The sequence below is a fragment of the Phycodurus eques genome, chromosome 6, assembly GCF_024500275.1.
Source record: "Phycodurus eques isolate BA_2022a chromosome 6, UOR_Pequ_1.1, whole genome shotgun sequence".
Classification (NCBI taxonomy): Eukaryota; Metazoa; Chordata; class Actinopteri; order Syngnathiformes; family Syngnathidae; genus Phycodurus; species Phycodurus eques.
The window spans coordinates 15,742,917-15,765,493 of NC_084530.1; the positions used below are offsets into that span (position 1 = coordinate 15,742,917).

At 41.3% G+C, this 22,577-nt stretch overlaps 3 protein-coding genes across 4 annotated transcripts; 1 reads left to right on the forward strand and 2 right to left on the reverse strand.

The window, feature by feature from the left end:
- Window positions 1-42: 42 nt before the first annotated feature.
- On the reverse strand, window positions 43-14,624 carry dgke (diacylglycerol kinase, epsilon). Its single transcript, XM_061680018.1, has 11 exons — window positions 13,985-14,624; window positions 12,281-12,440; window positions 12,054-12,173; window positions 10,101-10,244; window positions 9,766-9,923; window positions 9,303-9,351; window positions 7,306-7,419; window positions 7,122-7,193; window positions 5,510-5,637; window positions 5,305-5,416; window positions 43-3,286 (listed from the first exon to the last, which is right to left on the reverse strand). Exons 1-11 carry the CDS (start codon window positions 14,416-14,418, stop codon window positions 3,053-3,055), a joined length of 1,725 nt encoding a protein of 574 aa, XP_061536002.1. The 5' UTR covers window positions 14,419-14,624; the 3' UTR covers window positions 43-3,052.
- Window positions 14,625-15,303: 679 nt separating this feature from the next.
- On the forward strand, window positions 15,304-18,325 carry c6h17orf67 (chromosome 6 C17orf67 homolog). Its single transcript, XM_061680025.1, has 4 exons — window positions 15,304-15,439; window positions 16,326-16,426; window positions 17,335-17,460; window positions 18,129-18,325. Exons 1-3 carry the CDS (start codon window positions 15,385-15,387, stop codon window positions 17,449-17,451), a joined length of 273 nt encoding a protein of 90 aa, XP_061536009.1. The 5' UTR covers window positions 15,304-15,384; the 3' UTR covers window positions 17,452-17,460; window positions 18,129-18,325.
- A 660-nt stretch (window positions 18,326-18,985) lies between these two features.
- cbx8b (chromobox homolog 8b) lies at window positions 18,986-22,297 on the reverse strand. 2 transcript variants are annotated; one of them, XM_061680020.1, is made up of 5 exons: window positions 22,144-22,297; window positions 22,001-22,044; window positions 21,684-21,749; window positions 21,520-21,586; window positions 18,986-20,418 (listed from the first exon to the last, which is right to left on the reverse strand). In XM_061680020.1, the coding sequence occupies exons 1-5, from the start codon at window positions 22,210-22,212 to the stop codon at window positions 19,630-19,632; spliced, it is 1,035 nt and encodes a 344-aa protein (XP_061536004.1). In that variant the 5' UTR covers window positions 22,213-22,297; the 3' UTR covers window positions 18,986-19,629. The 2 variants fall into 2 exon arrangements, with proteins under 2 accessions (XP_061536004.1, XP_061536003.1); XM_061680019.1 differs by having other exon boundaries at window positions 21,520-21,613.
- Between the last annotated feature and the right edge of the window lie 280 nt (window positions 22,298-22,577).

Consider the following 22,577-nt stretch of genomic DNA (forward strand, 5'->3'; position numbering starts at 1 on the left):
AAGCTCCTTGCTAAACATGTATCGCTTCACATCACAGCGGAGTGTGGACAATCAGTTTATTATGAAAGTATTTATGGGAAAATAATCAAATCCATAAACATTACCCTCTTACATTCAACTAAGTCAAACTTAATATCCAAAGTAACAAATTCGCAGAACCTTAACGGTCTTACTAAAGGCTCCCATTAACAACCAACACTGTACTTATGTGCCCATTTCTATTTGGCAGAGGCAAAAATGGCTTCTTTTAAGCAGTAATATGACAGTCAAAATAAAACAATCATACGCGTTATAAGTTCGGAGGTTCAGATATTCGACAAAGCAAATGAACACATAAATACATTATATATCAATATAAAGCATAACAGTGGAAATGTGAGCATACATTTTGAATTAAAAAAATCCAGTGCTTGGTCAGCTAGAAGCAAATTTGATACACGTTGAGTACCACTCATTTTGCCTAGACGTTATACAAATACTGCTTTAAAATTGTATAGCATACAACGTAATAACTAAGGAGATTCTGAATAATCAGTACAACCACATTCCTACTACATTTTAGATCGCCGCAAAAAGGTTTCGCCATGCTGGGAACCATGTTGAGTCAGTGATGCATGCATTTTGTTTGATCACTGAAAGACTTATCATTGAGTCATGTTTCCTTTCATTTGCCATTGTGTTACAACCTTGACGTCCACATTTCCATTGGCTTCTTTATTGTTGCGAGGCATTCATGGGAAAAAAAAAAAAGCCCTGATGCTAACATGGCTAAAATCCTGCCTCCTACACGAAAGAAGTCAATTTAGTGCGATACAACACACACACACAAACAAAATAAAACACTGGTAAACAAGGATGGCTACAAAAGTCAAACTAGGTGGCATAAAGTGATAAGAAATGGGTAAAATAAAATTAGCAATCAAGGATGTGCACATTCAAGAAACAGCCATCGATTGACTATTAGGCCTACCGTTTCGAATATGGCTGTAGCGAAAGGAAAAAGTAACACCACAACATAAAATGTACCCATATCAATCAATGCTTGCCTGCATACATTCATGCAGGACTTAGGAAAGAGACTATCCATAAAACTTAACCATGTGCCCTTAATGAAAGGCGCTATAGCAATGTATTAACTGAAAGCCCAGTGTCATCTGACAATCTTATCAGCAGTGATTAATGTGCAACACAAGCCACCCGGGACATCAAAATTGTGAATAGTCAAAACCAAAGTGAGAACAAGGACAAATGGTTCATAAATGCAAAGCATTTTGCACAACGTTTTATAACATCTGCAAGGTAGTTTCCGGTCAAGCTAATGGCAGAGTTAAACAAAAATCAATCTATGACCTGTTTGATACAGCATCCAGTGATTGTTTTGCAGCACTACAAAATAAAAAAAACAATAACCTTATCTGTAATATAAATAATGTATTTTCTTTGTAAAAATGCAGTAGAAAAACCGATGAATTACATAATTATCTGCATTCAATTAGTCTAATTTGCTTGATTTGTGATTTTAGTACTGTCCTGAAAATGATTGTTCTCTTTGTGGAGTATGAAAACAGTGCAGCCATGTGCAGCATGACATCCACATGGCAGAACTTTAGTCTCCTGCAGCTTGGAGGGGATAAGGCCCAACGCTTTACGAGCTCTACAACTCTACGTGTCTGTAAAAACAGAACATAAATCAACAGTTTCGTCAGCAATATTAGAAAGTGCAATCATGACAGCAATCTCTTTCACATTTACCTCTAACTGACTTTGCTGTCAGAAGGGATGAAATACCATAATACACAAAATTAAAATATCAAACATGCAGCTTTTTGAAATCTGTTATTTGTTCTTTCCATTTTCAAACAGTAACCCAAAATCAAAAAACAAAAAGTGACTTACAAAACAATCCACTGTTTTAAATTCAATTATAGATTTAAAAAAAATATATATATATATATATATATATACAGAATTAAAAAGCAGCAAGTTTTAGACAGACACAGAGCTCTTCGCATATATCATTACACAAGGATTAAAAGAAGAATGAAAACAATTGCGTTGCAAGTGATTTGCCCCAAGTCTACATTTGGTGACCCATGTGGACCCATGTTGAGAAGAGTATGAATTGACAAACTGCATTAAATGCAATTTTTAAAAAAAAAATATATTTTTAAAAAAGGGTGGGGGATTTGCATTGCTAGAAGTTTGGTTGTTGGGGGATGTGAGTGATGGGGACTATCACGACTACGGCTAATGAAAGCTTTTCTCGATATGCAAAGACAAATTTAGAATTAAATAGTAACAGAATTTTAGTAACACGGAGAACAAAGATAATTCAGTTTTAGAAGAAAAACTGGTTCCCACTTTCTGCTCAGTGTCAGCGTTCAATTTGTGAACAGCGTACTTCAGATTCAGATGAGATTCAGCCGCTGCTCAGCGGAGGGGTGGATCTACTCTAGTGGAATGCAGGGCCGTGGGACGACCCCTAAATCCTGAGACATCCTAAACTATTTGCCTTATCACCTTTAACAAAAAGCCTTGATGTAGCATCCATCCATCCAGTTTTTCAAAAGAACTACTACATAAACAAGGTAACATTTCTTGAGTGATTTTAGAGTGTTTCTTACATTCAAGTCAAAGAATTTTAAAGTGGCCCTTGCATCCTTCAATTATTCTGTATGCGGCCCGGACAGCCCTGCTCTAAACAATACATAATTGTCCATGTTATAATATGGCTGATGGATCGTGGTTATTGTGGCAGCGAACAAGCTAATGTATCTTTACTGATGCTCATTACCAAACCTCCGGGCATCATAAACCCAAATAATTGTAATATTGTGGCCTGTTTTTCATTCATTTTTTTATTTTTGATGTGAGCCGAAAATGTAACTATTAAAAAAAAGTACTTTTTGTGTTACATTAAAAACTTGGTTTTTTTTCCAATAATTAGTCATTTGTTGTTTTTCAATTGGCAATTGAAAATGGAAAGAACATATGATACACAGATATGATTACAGAGTATTGTACTGTATAATGTGCTGAAAAATGTGTTGAGTCAAGCTCGTGCGGACGCCGCCCCCGGGGGCCTGGGTGAGTCCTGAGGGGTGGGGCTCTCGGTCTCGGAGGCGCTGGATTCATTGTCGTCGTCGTCGTCGTCGTCGTCCGTTTGCTCCGAGCTGTGGTAGAGCATGAGAGCCTGGGTCTTATGGGTGATGGTGACGGTGCACGGGCCCTGCGCCCACGGCTCGCCGTCCACTTGCATCGGCATCGTGGAGCTTTTAAGGACCAGCTGGCGAGGAAAACGTTACCCGGTTAATGGCTGTGCAAAGTTGTTGGAGAAGTTATTCATTATCCTTTATATCCATCTTGAGGTCCACGTGCTAGTATGCGCTTTGTCCTCACTACTAAGACAATTCAGCACACTAGTAGAACAACTGGGGTGCACAAGTAGAATGATTGTATCTAACTCGTATAATTTTTTCCCCCTTGACTAGTGCCATGTTTGGCCAAGCAGCAGACAATTACTATGCTGGACTAGTAACACTACTAGGCCCAACTAGTAGGCATGTGTCATGTACTAGTCAACCCACTGATCAAGGATATCAAGCTAAAGGACAACTTTGGCCCACAAGTAGAACAACTACAGGTTAGTAGTGAAGACAAAACTGTGCACTAGTTGACAGCAGCATACTACTAGTGACATAAAATCCTATGTTAACATCTAGCGCTTCACTAGTAGTAGCACACATGGCAACTAATGCAATTTTGCATCACTAGTAACATGTCCGACTAGTATGCCAAAGTTGTCCTACTAGTGAGGGCAAAGATCGTACTAGTACATCGACCTTAAGATGGATGTGAAGGATATCGGATACATGCTTAAACCACTTAATGGTAAACCATTAGAGCATTTATTTGATATCATTGATAAGGAGGTCAATAAGTATGTGACACATGCCTACTAGTTGGGTCTAGTAGTGTCATTAGTGCAGCACAGTAGTTTACAAGTCTGGTTTAATTCTGTATTAGTAGGCCAAAGTGGCACTAGTAGTGAACAAAACAGTGAAACGCAGTTGTTCTACTGTCAGACATAGAAGCAGAACACTACTAATTCACAAAAACATCTTAGCAATCTCAATTTGAAAAGTTGTATCTGCAGCCATTGGGTATTTGCAAAAAAAAAAAAAAAAGGAAATGCTGAAGCAGACATTAAAAGGTCACCCAAAACAGTTGATTACAAACAAAATTAGAAACAACCAAAACATGCATCCCGTTACAAGACTTAATACAAGGGACTAAACTAGATTTTAAGTAACAATATAGCTGCTTTCAAAACATGCAAAACGTAAGATTACAACTGAAGGCATTAGTTGTAACTTGGAACATTTTATAAATAATAAGCATGCAACAGAATCCATGCAGCAAAAAAGTTAATACGTCAGTTACACATCGACCGATGTCGATTTATTGGTGATACGCTCGATACTCGATATTCGGTCGATATCAAATAAATGCTCAAACAACTTTCCTGGGTGCCACCATCCACTCTGCACCATCTACAAATTTGAAAAAATGTCTTTCCTTGATACCCAGTTGTACAGCTGGTTGAATAGATGCAAATTTCGGTTTTAATTATAAGCCTGACACACAAGCGGTTATTTCCTTTGTTTCGGATTAAACAAAAACTGCCTGTATTTTTATTTTTAGTTTATAAAACATTCAAACAAGGACAGAGTTTTTCTGAGATTGTTTTTCCTAGTACAATTCTGTGTGTTTTAGTCAATGATTAACAAGCTACATAAAATTCTCTTTTGATTACAAGTGACCTAAAACAAAATTGTGAACTCATTTGTTGCACTCCAACATGCATACACACATACAACCATGATAATTGGGATTTGATTCAAAACTTGTCTTGGAAAACTTCCTTGTACTAGCAGATTAAACTATCATTCTTATTTGAGTTGCTATTTCAGCTAATTCCAAACATGCCTTTCTTTTTTTCTTTTTTTTTTTTTAATGGGAGTACATCTATTTTGCAACCTCTCGACTTGTATGAGACCAAAATCATTTGGGAGAATACACCTCTAATATCAAACAAAACATAAGAATTCGAGCCACTGTCATGTGTGACACACGTGAGACCTCAGCTCATTTAGCATCAAAGGATTAAATATGCGTGTGCTTCTTGTACTTTTTGTTAACTTGTGCTAAAGAAGTACTATATGAGGATACAATTTGACTTGAGTAAGTGTTTCGAGACTTCCTCGGGAAATGCAATAGCCAATGTGGGCGATGTGGCCTCACCCTGACTGTGTGGGCCTGTCCCAGTCGTACTGGGTTAGCCAGCTTGACCTGGATCTGAGCACAGTGGAAGGAACCAAACACACCCATCACCTCCAGCAGACCGTCGTCCAACCTGCCGCACAGACAGCAAACGTCGCTTGTCGCCATGGGGACCGAACAACACGTGACATAAGCCCGCTCTGTGTCATGCTGATGCTTGTCTTACCGTGTGGGGGCACAGGGTTCGTCCCCCATTCCCTCCCAGAGTCTGCAGCCGCCCCCCCAGTAGCCAATGTTACAAACAATGATGCCCTCCAGGCTCGGCAACGTAACCCTCTCACCATCGAGCTCTAGCTATGATGGGAAGAAACAAACGCACATACCACACGATTTAAAACCAAGGCTGTGGGGTTTTCAGGACAATTCATTATGTTCGAGATTTTTGTAGCTTGCAGTAATGTAGAACTGTACGACGTCCTACTGAGAAATTGGCTCTCTACTGGTTTTGGCTCTCTCACACAGCAAAATATATATATATTATATATAATATAAAGTTAAAATTTTCTAAACATCACTGCAAATTAGGGCTGGGGGGGGGGGGATTTTTTTTTTTTATCTAATAACTCTGCGAAGTCGACTTACAAAATAGATAACCACAAAACTTCACCAGTACCAAATAAATAAATAAAATAATTCCGCCCGGACTGATGTTTGCACCGCCAGAATCCATGTTTCACACGGACATTTAGTGCAGACGGACGCAGTGTTGGGACAATAATAAACTATATAATAAAAAACTATTTTTTTAAGATGTTAGATGTTTAATGTACATATAACATGGTAATTATGACGGAGCTGAATGGTAGTTGTAGTGTTTTTTGACCTAAAATGGTCATCGTTAGCGCGCTAATGCTAATGCTAATCACGATTGCGGACCGTTTGGCATTTAGCTTTTTGCTGTCTCAAATTCTGTACAGCAAATTTATACCATACACTCAATACCAACATCTGCAGCTTAAGGATTTAAGTCCATTCCTCATAAATGAGAATAAAATGCTTGTTAGTAGTTAAAAAAAAAAAACAAAAAAAAAACGTTTTTTTTTTTTTTTTTTACATTTTTTTATGTAATAGTAGTGGCGGAGGAGATTATTGTTCCATCAATAATCAAGAGGAGAATCGATTCTAAAAAGATTCAAAAGTGACAGCCCAACTGCAAATGGCGACCGCGTTGATAAACTCAGTGAGGAACGAATAACTGACATCAGAGTATTATTGTCAAAGGCAGAACCTTTCAAATAGCCCTTGTATTGGATCTCAAGAGACTGAGCAGGGGTACCTAATATTAAGGCAGGTGAGAGTAACATTCATCCGTCCAACCATTCATTTTATATACCTCACGAAGGTCGCGATTGTGCTAGAACCTATCGCAGCCTCCCTCCTTGGGCGGGAGGCGGGGTAGATCCTGGATCCTGGACTGGTCGCCAGACAATTGCAGGGCACACACAGACAAACAAGTACTCACACTCGCATTCATACCCAAGGACAATTTAGAGTCTTCAATGTTCCAAACATGCATGCTTCTGGAATGTGGAAGGAAACCGGAGAACCCCGAGAAAACCAACAGAAGCACACCGAGAATATGTAAACAGATTCAAATCCCCACCCTCACGAGAAATGTTGGGCGGATGTGCTAACGACTCATCCGCCACGCCACCAGTTTGAAATTCAGTCAAAGACAACTATGACACATTTACAGGTGACTTCTGTGGACCAAAAAAAAAAAAAAAAAAAACCTGCAGTAAACATGACGTTTCATAGCGTAAGCAAAGCTGCTGTACCTCAATCCTTTTATCCAGATCTTTACATTCCTGCACTAAACAGTCCCTGGTGCCGTATAAGAAATACACAGCCTGGTAAAAGAAAGACAAAAAGACATGATCATGGGAGTGAAGTGGTGACAATAGATTCAAATCCAAAAACAAAGTTTTGTGATGTGCGGAATGCAAATGAGGCTGCTCTGACCTTGTTGATGATTCGACTGGTGAAGAAAGAGGGTGTTTTCTCACGATGTGTGTGGAAGTTGAGCGCCATCAGAGCGTCAGGACCCACAGAGAAGTAGTTGTTCATGGACAGAACCTGAGGTGGTCATACTGTCTGTTAAATGCACACTACTTTGTGGTAATGAGGTTTATGCTCATCATTAATACACTGATGACAATATCAGGAGCAACTTGAGTTTTACTAATAGTAACATGCTTAGGCAGTTTGTGTTGATGACATATCTACGTTACACCCTTTTTCTATTTTGAAAAAAATAGCAAAAAGAAAAACAAATGCACCAGCTTGTTTTTCTAGTTTTAGAAAAGACAACCAAGTAGAACATTCTTACTAAAAAATTTTAAAAAATGTGGAGGATACCTTCGTTTGTCTCATGTTGTGATGAACCACAACGGCAACGCATATAGAGTAATAACCTCGACCGTAACTACAACCACAAAACATTTAAACATTTCTCTGAACATGTCACATAACATTTTGAGAAGGTCAGACCTTGTGGAATGTATTTACAGCAGAAGTTATAAACTTCGACCCCCCCTCAGGGGCTCCAGTAAAGTCAAATGACGACAAATGGGCTCGGTGGGTTAGCAGCTAGTGTCCGAACCCACCACATAAAATTTCAGTTTCAATCAGAGCATGTTAACTATCGGTATAGCTTTATACTTCCCTATCACAAAGGTGCACCACTGGAGACTCTGTAGACCAAAGATTCCCAACCAGGGTGTTGTTGCACGTTAGGGTGCTGTGGGAAATGATACAATTTGCCCGAAAATTATTATTTATTCTTTACAAATATATTTATCTACATCCAACTATGGTAGCGGCGGATAGTGACAGGCAGAACAATTAAATTATCTTCCACTAGATGGCAGAAGGTATAATAAAACTGTGTATCCAGCTGTTGCCATTCATACTACAGAATAAGTAAGTCATGGCTTCCCGCGTGTATTATCAGTCAATTTGTGACTACATTGAAAGGAGATTCTCTATATTTCAGCATTCATACTTTTTGTGACATTTATATTTGGTGGTGTGGTGAGATTTTTTTTCATGTAAAATGGTTGCCTTGGGTAAATAAAGGTTGGGAAACAACTATGTAGACAGAAGGGTGCGGTCTGGTGTCCTAACCAACCAAATCAGATCAGAACATGTACATCAGTACCGTTACAACTTTAGAGTTTTCTACCACTAGGGAATGCCAATGGAGAGACCGTAGACATGCAGGCATAGTGTTACAGTATTTGCAACCTCCTCACTGTCAATCTGTCTCATATACTTAAATTTGAAATTGATCTGCCAAATCTTCTAGGACAGGGGTTTGCAACAAAAAGTTAAAGAGGTCCAGTTTGAGAGAATTTCTTGACGCAAAGATCCAGAAGATCATAATGTTTTATTTAATGATTGTGTGTTTCAGTTTAATTTGAGTCCCATAAAAAAAAAAATAAGAAAAAAAAGTGCTTTGCCTGGTACACATCTGACAAATTCTGCCACAGTTATCAAAATGATTAGCACAACTTTGTAATGTTCTTTCATTTACTAAATAAAAGTAGGTCTGCATTTCAAAATAAGAGCAAATAATTGTGTTCACACAAAGTGTTCAACTTCAGAAAAACAAAACAAGGGAACAGTTTGGAGTTCCCCCTTTTATGTTTCCTATTTCTCAACACAAGTGACAAACTCAACTTTATACATTTTAATATAACACATTTTAACAATTCATTTCACTTTCTTCCCCTCTTATATTCAACTCCACCACTTTTTCGCTCAGTGATAGAATTGCGCTCTAGCTTATTCTGCCAGGATTTCTGGCTTCTCACTTCAGATTTTAAGTGGCTAGCGACCCTGCTTAAAAAAAATATTACAAAAATAAAAAAGCCGGGTGGGTGACTTGTTGCGGTCCATAAAAGGGCGATTCATTTGTCAGAAGAATACACAGTGATTCTAATAGATTCCACACTCACCTTTGGTTTTCGAATAGAGAGGCCTTTGGAAGACACCTGCACTTTCCATCTGAAAAGGATTATGTAGCCAGTAATCACAGAGATGAACACAATGGCCAAACTGCAGAAGATTGTTTAGAATTCGAATTGCATAGGATTCTTGTGTGAATCCTAACAGTGAAGCAGTCCCACTAATGCTATTGTGTCCAACATTTTTCTCACTATACAGCTTGTTTTAACTGTGGTTAAGGTCAGCACCATCACTTAACGGATTCCAACCGAAAGAGCAAAACATTGGTTTCATTTATGACAGGTGACGTTATGCGTGTTTCTCAAATAGTGATTCAAAGATGCCATGGCATTTTTCTGTTTCTAAATTATCATAATCTGAGCAGATGTATTTTTAGAAACTGCAATTTCTTGGTAATAATGTGTTGCTTTTGGAAACATAGTATACACTGCTGATGTGATCTTAAGACCCCACCTGTCCATTTTGACCACGCCCGCATCTAGGATGTTGCGAAGAACCTGTTCTACAGGGATCTCCCCAGCATAGCCCGCACCCCAGCCCAGAGTGTGGGAAAGGTCATTTCCTGTTCCGAGAGGGAGGATGGTCACCCTTGGGATGAACTGGTCTTGACCCTGACCCAGAGATGTGCAGATATTCAGCCAAAGATTACCAAACCACAAAGATTGTCAATAACTATGAATCTATTGGCGCTTGGGATGGACATCTAAATCAATCGTTCTGAAGTTTCACTGTCAACAAAACATTTCCACCATTTGTGTACTTGAAAAGCTAAAACAGTGCACTCCCACCTTGAGCTTCATACCGTCAACGGCATCAAGCACCCATCCCACTGTGCCATCACCTCCACACACCAGCACCCTGACACAACCAGGGGGCAAAAGGGTGCACAGTTGAAGGGCCTTGGAAGGTGCAAGCTGTGACAGGTCAAAAACCTAAGAGGGAAAAGAGAGCGCGTTAACATTAGGGCTCCGACATACGACGTTTCGAGATTATGAATCAACCAATTTGCGCAGCGGCGTAGGAATAAGTCGAGACGCGGCACCAAAAAAACCCACCGCACTTACTGTTTTTCAATTGACTGTTTTATATGTATGGGCGAGAAGTGTTTTCATACAAAATATTTACAATAATTGTGACATTGCTACTGCATTCATGTAGGTTAGTAAGAGACTACGATGCTTTTCGACATGCATACAAATTTGGTTTAACTTGCCGCTGTAGGAATGGAACTGAGAACTGGCTCTAAAAACCTGCATACTCTGCAAGAGCAAAGAAATGTCTCAAGGTGCCAAGAACAAAAACAACATTTGTTCTGGCCAGGACATTTCATACTTCATGAGAACTCTTCACAAGAAGTCCTCATTTGGCCTGTCCACTGCAGCACACATCGCACGCCAAGCGTTGTATGTCTTGGCCGACAGAATAATAATAATCAGGGTTTGCGCTGCCCGTTCACCAACTCGCCAATGACTAACTGAAACAGGATGTGGCGAAGCGAATATTGCCCACGCTTCCTATCCTGGCGAATCAAAATTGCCTATGTCAAAACTCAACACCAAAGATTTGGAAAGTTATTGTTTAACTTCAACGAAAAAATTTTGAATTTGAGAAAATTCCATATAAAGCACTTAAGATCCTTCTCGAGGATTATCAAATAACAATTGAATCTATAACACTTTTACTTTAATGTTCTTATCATCATCATCATCATGGATCATCATCAATCATTCATTCATCCATCCATTTTCAGTACCGCTTATCCTCACTAGGATCACGGGCATGCTGGAGCCTATCCCAGCTGACTCTGGGCGAGAGGCAGGGTACACCCTGAACTGGTCGCCAGCCAATCGCATTCAGTTAAATCAATAAGTCAATATTCTACTGTAATTGAAGGTTTTTCTTTTTACAGTTCGATAGTAAAATAAAGTTTTGTTCTACATATCAATTCATCATAACATTTAGGGGTGGCCTACAGCAAAGAATTCTTATTTGTTGGCTATATCCAGTGTTGTGTTGGTCATACTATAGAATAATTTAGTTCTTGTGTTTAGGGAATAATGCAAAAGATAAACTTGAAAAATCACATGCTAAATCGCAACGGCAATATTTGTTTAAAAGAAACAAAACAAAAAAACTCATAAATAAGAGTATTTTCCCATATCGTTCAGTCCTACTCCTGATTGATGACTAGGTAATTTTAACCGGGCCCAAATCGTTAAAGCTTATTTCCTTCCCAGTGACAAGGACTGGCTAAGTGTGGCTAAAGGTTTAGCCACATAAACACGCGTGACTTTGTGTGGCTAGGAGATTTATATAATGTTTAGCCACATTGGCTAAGAGGTTTCATGACCCAGTGCCAACAATGATAATATTCCCACCTCTTCCCATGAATTATTTGCTATTTTTGAGTTCTTACACTCCTAAAATGGGGTACACACATACCAATCATTAGGCCATGAGCCCGATTCTCACCTACTGATTAAAGTCAGCAAAGGCACAATTATCTGACGTTCGATAATCTGATTATTATGACCGATTATCCTCTGATCTGGGGTGGTAAGATTGATTGTTTCCTCCCCAAGAATTGAAATGTTGTCAAATACTGCCTATCATAAATCCTTACGTGTGTGGCCAACACCAAGTTGTGTTGAGATGATGTGTGCGAATTTCTTTGTTCTTGCGAAGTATGTATAGACCTTAAACAGATTCATGGAGACTGTGGGAAATATCTGCTGACTAACCTGCACAGGGTTGAGGATGGTGCGAAACTCTCCCAGCAAAGCCTCCCCCATGTTATTTCCACTCCGGGTGTTCGCCAAGACCAACACAGGAGTCCAGCCACACCCACAGTCCATCGCGAGCTACAAGCAAAACAAGCACATGACACAAGTGTAGCTTAAAAAACTTTAGAGCATCATGTGGGAGTCGCTACTGCTGTTGCTGCTACATGAGCCCACAGCACACCCACCTTTGTATACTCGTCAGGGTGTCTACGGCGGAGCTTGTTGACTTGGTACAGATAGTGAGGAGGAATGATGAGGTTGTGGAACTCGCCCAGGTCACACTGGGTTGCATCTACCAGGCTGTCCATGCACTCATCATGCACTGTTGTCTGACACCACACACATCTAGAAATGGTGAAAAGACACACAGATGTATCAAGAACATAACAAGCAAGTTCTCTAATCATTTTAGCAGGACTCGAGACTGCGACCAAATTGGTCCATATGCAACCTTTTTTTCAGCTTGTGCGATTAAAAATGTCTTCTTGTTGCACTTGTGCGAGTGCATGTTTTAATGGTTGAAAGTCGCTCTGTACATGCTCTGCGAGAGAGAGAGAGAGAGAGAGAGAGAGCACTCTGAGATCATCTCAATCGTTATGAATTTCATTCGAGTTAAAAGCGACCCACTCCAATACGATTAGCTGCCTGCTGCAACACAATTGACTGCTTAAGACGCGCTATTAACACAACACCGTCGCATACATGCGCACCACATATGCTCGTCACACACTGGCTAATACGCGGTTATGTCTGGCCAGTGGCCACCACGTACCTATATTGACTACTGGTGAGCAAGCTAGCTAGCCCGCACCAAGACTTTGGGACTATGAATTTAAAGAGGCGAATTTTATTTTATTTTTTTCTAGCAAAAAAAATAAAATATTCAAAACTGTGTGAATAATCAAACCATACTTTTAAATGGTTGCGGTACACAAATGCGTGTCAATCATATGGTTGTGGTAATGGTCAAAATTAAGTGTTTTTTCTCAGGAAAGGTTAGGGCCCCTCACTATAAGAGCTGGCTGCACACCCCTGTAGTCGAACAAATTATCAAATATAAGTAAAGCCTTTGTGTGTTTTTTTTTTTTTTAAAATTTCATTTAATTGACCTGTTTTGTCTGCTAACGCTTGTTCACAGTAACATATTTTGCGACCAACTTTTTCAGTTGGTCACACCAGTGCGACCAACTTTTTCAGTTGGTCACACCAGTACGACCAACTTTTTCAGTTGGTCACACCAGTGCCACCCGTGCAAAAGTTAGTGTAGAGCCCTGTTTAGTTAATTGCAAAGGCTAGCGGAGCTAAACATTATGTTGAAAACTGCTTGGCCTATTTTCGTTCAACTTTGAGGTGAAGCACAGCCAGGCTGTTGATTTTAATGGAGCTTATTTTTCTGTTGACAAACAAAGCATCTTTTGAACATTTCACAACTAGTATTTAATGTACACCCACCCGCCACACCATTAGGTACACCTGCAGTCTTCTGTCCCTTTCAGACAGAACTCGCGGAAGCAGGAAGTTGTGTGTTCCATCTCATCATACATACAAATGTCTCTTTTCTTGCTTGCTTACAATAATATTACATTTAGGAATTAAACCTGTCCTGTTTTGGATGAACACTGAGACCCACTATGCTACTGTCCCCCCCCCCCCCAGTGTCGATCATGATTATGGTAAAAGCTAAGTATTTTTTTGAAGCGGTAATTTTGTGTTAATAATTTGAGAAGCGCGGTGCTAAAACAGTCAGATGACCTCTTCTGAAAAACACCAGCACACCATAATCCATCCCCCACCAAACTTTCCACTCAGTGTAGTGTGATGTAAACAGGTAAGACTCCGAGTCCCTCCACCTGTGAGAACGTACATACTACATCCGGGGCATCCCGTACCTGAGATCACAAAGCTTCGGCTGCGTTCCACACTGCTGCTTGCACACTATACAGTAGCTGGCCAGGGGCACGTTGCCCCTGACCCACCGGTGGGCCACTGCCCCGTCCGCACGGGAAGGGGCCATAATCTCCTTGCACGACAGCTCCCGGTCCGCCCGGCGCAGGCACTGCTCGTCAGCGCACACGCCGCAGCTATCGCAGAAGGCCCCGTGCATGATGTGCTGGGAACACACGCAGCAGTAGGTGGGCTTACTGAACAAGTCCGTGTAGTGCCAGCCATGTCTGCTCTGACGGAAGAACTGCTTCATGTGCGTTTTCCGCTTGGAGCGTTGGACGCTGCACCACAGCGTGATGAGGACCGGGACGACCACGGCCGCGGCGGTCCAGAAGAGCAGCGACCACTCCTCCCGCACCCCGTCCTCCTCCGCGGACATGGCGGCCGGGCTGGAAGTCAATGGCGCCGAGGAGCAGGAGAGGGACACATTGGAGAAAAGCGGGTGTTCGGTAAACAACAACCAGGCCGAGTACAGACAACGCACGTCTTCCCGGTGACACTCATGTTGATGCAGAGCTGCGTGGAAGTGCAACAGTGGAGCCCTTCCGCGCAAACATTTCCACTGCCACAATTCGCGGAAGTACACGTGACGTAAGGCCGACGAGCTTCTTTGCCAGGCCAACAAAGAGTATCAAGGAGGCAAGATAATGCCCTGACGCAACGCCCGACGCCGTATAAAACAAAGGCTGGAAAGTGACGGAAGAAGGGCGCCATATTGTTACCCACGAGAACAATACGTCACATTGCAATGCAGTTATTTCCAAAATTTCCGATGTGTAAGGGACAGAAACCTCTGCTGTTCAAAGATTCTTAGTCTAATCTGAAAAATGCATGCTAGTAAGATGACTGTCTTCTCAGTAGGGCTAGTTGTTAGCTAAATTAGCATTTTTTGATACTCAGTTCCCAATGTTAGCAAAGCTATGGGAACATGTTTCAATAGCATAAAGGTCGAGCTCTGAAACGTCAACATGAATTATGTAGTGTGATCTTCTGATTGTTTTTCTCAGGACGAGCACAATGTACAGGTATAAATTAATAAAAGAGGAAACCCGTTTGTGTGCAGTTTTGTTCCCCCCCTCCCATTGTGTCTTCTCTATCAATGACAGTAAAAATTTTCGAGTCTACTTTTTTAATCAGGAGTCGAATCAGTACTTCTACTCTTTCCAGTCTTTTTAAAAATTATTATTTATATATTATTTTGCATGTCAGTAACATAAGCCCTGATGTATGTTTTGTGGGTGGTGCATTACAGAGGAGGAGGAGATTTTCCCCCTTCACTCCTTTTGGACTTCAAGTCCAGACGCCAGAGCAGAACATATTTGAGCTGGAAAAAAACCTGTTGAAGATGAAGAGTCTGGTGGTGTTTTTGCTTTGCTTGGTCGTCTTGACCATCTATACAGGTAGGAACCGTCTGAAAATTATACTTGAAGGCACTCACAATTTACATCACGTTGTCTGTGCATTTATGTGAGTGAACCACGGTGATTAATATACCGTATGTTTATATTCAATCATCATACTTGATGTTTCAACTTTATTTCCCCATCTCGTTGCAATTTGCATGGCAATACCTGCCTAATTCGTCAACATTTGTGGTATAAAGAGCATGCACGATATGTGTTTCTCATTTTGCCCAAAAGCAAATCATCAGTCTTCACCAGGTAGTTCGTGTTTTGCCACGTTGCCGTGACAGCAGCGGCCACAGATCTGACCGTGTGTTGTTGACACACTGAGAGCTGCGTTCGAAAACCAGTCCGCCCAGCCGGATGGTGCTGCACGGGCCTGCCTCCCCGGGGAGTGAGGACGATGAATGGGCACTTTGTTACCTTTCAGCAAATATCCCACTTCCCAAAAGAGGCCTGGTTGTAGAGAGAAATAGAGAGAGAGAGAGAGAGAGAGGGAGGAGTGAAAAGGGGTGCATGGGTTGGACCAGCTTGAGAGAGTGTCAGTGATGTGTTATGTTTGCTAGAAACAGCGAGTGCTCCCTTCCCTTGCGACCGATGCTGAGGAAACTTCCAAAACACCTTAGGCCAAATCACAGCTCGCAGCAGCCAATGGTAGTAACATTTTTCTTAGTGGCCTTTACCACAAGGGTTGCTGGACAGGACAACTACTCATTATTGAGCAAACTATTGACAAAAAAATGCCTATAGTCCAGGGTATAAAACAAAGAAACTGTTCCTACAATGAGGGAGAAGAACTGTAGCATTATGTAGTCGGTATTTCAATATTGTGAAGGTGGGTTGCATTATACGTTGGATTTTCTTTTGTGTGTCTTCTCCTTAGATGCCAACCCCATCATCAAGGAGAGCTTTGCTAAGCAGCTTCTGCGTAGCAAGAGACAGGAGAGGCCCAGGAAGGCAGGCCACCCCGATGAACCCATGAGGGTGAGGCCCCGGGGGTCATTCAGAGTACAGGGCACATGTACAGCTGGCTCTTCGACACACGCTGATATTTGGCCTATTAACCTTTCTGACTTTTCTTTCCCATATCCTCTCCAAAAGCCTTTACTATTGAGTCGACAAGTACCTCATAACTGTTTCTAGTACGGACGAGGCATTTTTACGCAAATGTGTTTCCTTGGACATCTAGGGATTTAGGAATAACAAACATGTATTCCTAAAATAAGGTCCGGAAGTATTTGGACAGTGACAGAGTCATGGTTTGTCCTTTAAACATCCACACAATTAATTACAAAATATATTTTCAGGCAATCAAAAGTATTTTTAGCAAGATGACTTAATTGGTACATGTGTAATTGTAATACTTGGATGAAAATCGTTTGCAGTGAAGAATTGCATGGCTGAGCTCAGGCCATTGAATTGGCCATTGAAGAGTTTTGTATTTATTTTTTATTTTTTTCTGCCTTCATCAAGTCTTGAGTTGCTTTTCTACGACAACTGGATGGGATGATTTTGCGTTCCTGATTTTTATCCAAGTAAATGATGGCTATATTTACAATATGTGACTTTTTCCAAATTTGATATCCTGAAAACGAAGGCAATTTACTTGTCAGATATGTAATCTGGTCTAACATTATGCTGTGTGCATGTGTGCTTACCTGATTAAAGCAGAATATGGCAGTGAAGTCTGAGGGACAAGTCCAAGCATGTTTTTTTTTTAGCAAACTTTTTCTTTTAATCTGAATGTGTTTTCAAAATGAAAGCAGAACTTTTCACAGGTTTTTGTTTCATTGTGACTGTTTTGTATTTTTTGCCATTACTGCTATATGCGCAATGCTATTTTTTCTTGTGATAATGACGCCCCACCATTTGTTCATGTCCACGTCATGCAGGAGCACATGCTTCATATGCAGGCTCTGGACCAGAGAGCACAGGAGACCAACATGGAGCACTGGCTCAATCCTCACTGCTACCCACACTGTGACAGGAACTATGGATACCCTGTCTGATGATGAAAGGTCGCACCCCTGTGTCCTGTAACCCAAATACATACTTAACATAAATGTAGCCACCTGTATGAAAAAAAGCAACAACAAAAACATACAATGAACGACATAAATTCAATTGACAGGTGACAAAGTACAAGAGTTAAAAAAAAAAAAAAAAAGGTCTCCCTCTTGGGTGTACTCTGTGAATAAGGTTTCCCCTGATAGTGATTTATTTACACTGATAATAAAATATCAAATGTTAATTGTGTTCCTGTTTTTGGGAGTTAACCCCCTCGAAATGTTTGAAAGAGGAAAAAGAACAACGGGAAACTTCAAAAACTTTGAAATGTATTTCAGATTCATCCAGCTGCAATTTTGTTGATCACTCGAATTAAAATAATCCACACGTCAGCCACAAGATTTGTGGCCCACTCACACAGGAATGTGGAACTACAAGATCGTGTTCCTTTTTTTTTTTTTTTTTTTATTTTCACTCTTACCACGTTTGGAAAACATACCTTGAAAAGTAAATACATTTCTGTTTTAAGCAATGTAAGATGAATTTGTCTGAGACCAATAAATCATCAATGGAATGCCTCATCCCAGAATAAGGGAAAAATACAAAATACATTCAAATATTCACCTTTGACTAAACTAGCTGAACTACTGATGTTGTTTTAATTGTCTTTTCTCTGCAGAAAAGAACAGCGTCAATACGATAAAACTGGTTGGAAATGGAAAGACTTCCTCAAACGGATCCGTGAACACATGCGAGTGGATAATGAGTATATAATGTTGCTTGTCTAAGAATGCATGTTCGTTTCTTATAATATGTGTATTGCCAATTAGTATCATATAGCATAACATGGTAAACTTTGTGGAATGAGTGAATAAAAATATGCAAAATCACGACTCAATAATTGATTAAAACATGAATATAAAAATAGCGCAGTTGTGCAGTGGTAATTTGGTCTAAATGTTTTGTTTGTTTGTTGACGTGTCGGTCAAATCGGAGCTTTGCTCGTGCCTGGTTAATTTATGTCCGATTATTTTAAAGGCACAAAGGACAATAGCTGAGCTTTGAAATTGGTTGAAAGGCCGCCGCGCACGCACATGAACGTTCGCGAGCCGCGAAAATGCCCTCATGCGCGTGCAAGTGCTGAAATAAAGTGTGCAAAGCGCGGCCCGTGCACCATCACACCGCGGCAGGGTGCGTGGAATATTGCACCTATATCCGCTCAATTAAACCGTTTATTTATTCGGAAATGTCTTCAAATCTTCAGAAAAGCGCGATTGACTATTTGTAGTTACTATTTGACGAGTTTATATGTAGATATTTTCAGATTAGCGAGCGAATAAAAATAGGCCTGCCCTAAATTGTTATTGAATTTACGGAACAATTGTGGCCTTCTGCCATAGTTTAGCTAACAGTTGCACAGAATGACTAAATATATTGAATTATTGTATTTCCGTGAAGCTTTAAAAGATCTCAATGCATTGACGACCCATTCTTGTTAACGTGAGCTTCCGTTGTGCAATTTAAACAATGAGGCCGTTAACAGGTGAAAACGTTAGATTTATTAAAACAAGTTTGACACCGAGTGTTATCTTACCACTTCAATATGCATAATGAAATATGTTAATGTCAATAAACAATGAAGTTAGGCCTCAACAACCCGTGGTTTAGCTAACATTTAGAAATGCTGGACAATTGCAGCAAAGTTGGACTTTGAAAGCAACAGGAACAGATTAATACTTTCAACACAAAGTGCTTAAGAACAGTTTCAAAAAAAAACACTGTGTCCAATCTTTTTAAATTACAGCAAAATATTTCAACCCAAAGAATGGATTTTTATAAACAGAAAACAATTCTCACTATCTCCTATCATAAGGTGTGTGGGGGGGGGGGGAAGTCATACAATCCATCTTGTTATATTTTGATATTAGTCAAATGTACAAATTTTACAAAAGAAATGTATGCATGTATGAATGCATAATGTACCAGTGCATAATTGGAACAGGACTTCATTTAACTTTGGTCAGTACATTATGCCCAACTGCTTGATAGGCTATGTACATGTCATACTTTGCCTATGTACATGACATAATCTGTCTTTATAGATTACATTACACAAAAACGTCATGTAATAATCACCCTATAAAGTTCCGCATGATACTTGTGAGAGTGAAGTGTGGAAGTCATCTCTTGTCTTTGAAGAAGCCTTTTGAAGTGCTGCTCTCCTTGATGGTGACGGTCAGGAAGTTGGCGGTCACGTCCGTCACCAGGACCTTCTCCACGCTGCACAGGGACGGCCGCCACGTCACCTCGTCCGAGTCGACGTCGAGTCGGGTCGGGGAGGGCTTGTCTAAGAAGTAAGGCTTTTCCGTGGGCAGCAGCTGGGTGGGGCGACTCTGCTGCTTGGAGGGGCCTGAGCTGTTCTGAGTCCTGTGCGCGTCACTGCCTGCGTAAAGCTGCTTGTAGGAGCCCTCAGCTGTCATTGGCCGGTTGTGTGAATGATGGTGGTGGTGATGGTGGCGGCGGTGGTGGTGCCGGTGGTGTGTATGGCCGTGACTGTGGTTTTCGGGTTGCCTGTGATGGGACGCTTTGACTAGTCTCACGTCTCCGCTGCTCTGTAGCTTCAGCAGTTTTTGAGGGCTGCGGCTCACGAGCTCGTCTGCTCTCCTCTTGCCGGCCTCTGAGCCCGCACAGACGTCGTCCTGGAAACGGAGCTTGGGCTTCGGCCCTCTCTTTTTGGGTAAATGCACGAGGCCGTCGGCTTGTCGTTCATAGGTCAGATCCGGCGGGCCGACAAATACGCTCTCTCCTCGGTTAACAGTGCTGGGTGGGAAAATTGTGGGGACAACGGCTCTCAGGCCTTCTCTGGCCCTCGGAGTGGCAACTGGCTCTGCTGTGGGGTAGCTCATGTGCATCCCTCGCATTGCCTCGTTCCTAAACTCATAAGACTTGGCGCTATCTTTAACTTGGGCCTATTAGAAAATGAGACCAGTTAGAGGCAACACATACAAATATACAAACATTCTTACATGTTTATGGTTCAATTTTAGTCACGGTTTCTCACATTTCATACTTATTTGAACATGTTCCATTTCATGACATTTTTAATTTACATTTTACAGAGGTGTATTACTGTGGAGTAACCCTAAGAAAAACGCATGTTGAAAGACTTTTCGCTGCACAGGGAACCAGGCTTCAAAAGTGTAATTAGCGTGTGACACTGCTATAAAACGGACAATTACAGCACCAAGTTCCTTCCTGGACCTTGTATTCACCTCTGAACTTCCACTGACCCTGTTTAACAACACTTGTCATTTCACATGCTGCCATTTAAGATCGAGATAAACTTGAGGCTGGTTATCTATTTTCAAATAAGTAAAATAAGCTTCTTGTGGTTGCGAAAAGTAGTATATGACACAAAAGCATTTGTGTTTAAAAAACGTTTTTTTTGCCAGTATAGCTCTGTCTTAACGAGCTACAACAGAATTTATTGGTTGTGCGTTCCTAAAGCAGTAAATACCAAAGACTGAGCTACAGCACATTAGATGTGCGATATCAGGTGTGCTGTGAGAAATGACCCTTTTTTCACCTAAATGGTCTAAAAATGAGTCACTAAAAATAATGTACGTTTGTTCATCTAGCTACGCCAGCAACGTATGGTGACGGGCATCACAAATAATGCTCTTCGACTAGACCTTCGTATTATTATTATTAGTATTAATGTTTTTGTGACATTTTTGTTTGATGGTGTGCAGTGAGATTTTTCCTTGTGTGTGCCATGAGATCACGTGAATCCCAGGAATTATCCTAATTTACCTAATTGGTCTACAAATTATTTAGATGCTAAAAAGAATGTATGTCTGGTCGTATATCTATGCCAGCCACATATAGTGACAGGCGGAATAATTAAGCACTGGCGTTCTGTTCTATTTTTGTGACGTCAAATGTGTCCTGGCTCGATAACGGTTAGGGAAGCATCGGCTTCCAAGACAACACGCTCATTTGAATATACGTTCATTGTTAGGCGGCTCATTAAGTACTCGTCAAACGAACAAAATATTGCCTTTCCTTACCTTGAGGAGAAACGTCTTGGGTTTCGGTCCTCTCTTTTTGGGCCCGAAGAGCTCCCTTTCACGCTCCCTGTTCCCAACACACAACAGCGGGACGCTACTTTGACGTGTCAGCCGAGCAAAGTGCACATGACGACATGTTACGGTCACATCAACATCGAACGTACCTCTGCTCGAAAGCGGCGAACAGACGGGAGTCCAGAATATTTTCCTCCGGTTCCCATGTGCTGTATCTGTTGGTTTTTTTTTTTTCATTATTATTTTTCTCCCCTTTTATTACATGACTGTACATTCGGTTTGAGGAAGCGAGGGCTCGGGCGGACACGGCGTGGTCGTCGCGTTAGCCCCGCGAGCTCCACTCCCCCGTCGAGCTTGACTCATGCTAGCCGGGGCGAGCTAACGACGGCTACAACGGCATTGACACAACATGCGCCACACACGCACGCAGACAAGACAGAATAGCACCGAACCGGGCGAGACTTACTTAGGAGACCAGCCCTTCCATTTCACAAGGTACTCGAGTCGACCCTGCATGCCGTTACAAACACAACAGGCGTCACTTAGCTTGCAGGGCAACAGTACAATTACCCTACAGCGTCTGATTTAGTCAGACGGAGGCATGCGTACCTTCCTTATCCTGCGTTTGATGATCGACTCGGCGGCGAACACCCTCTCCCCGACGGCCGACAGCTCCATGTTTACTCCAGTGCTACCTACCGTTAGCTTGCTAGCTTGCTTTTTTCTCCAGTCCCTGCCACTCTGAATTCCCGACAGACCATAATACTCTCCAGCAGAGAAAGGACGTCAGCGCAGTTTTTTTTTGACGGCGTTGCTAAGGAACCGCAGTTGGTGGACCCACTACGACGACGCCTATTGGCTCAGCAGTTGCCACGTGATCGGGTTGCTAAGTGAGGGGAGGAGCTTTTTAGCTTCGGGAGAGCGCGATTGCCCGCTTGCTTCATGATTTCACATTTGGATGTTGGGTGAAAAAACGAAAATGTAAAGACAGTGACTTTTGCGTTTTCGGCCGTGTTGCTATTTTATGAAATAAAAAGACATTT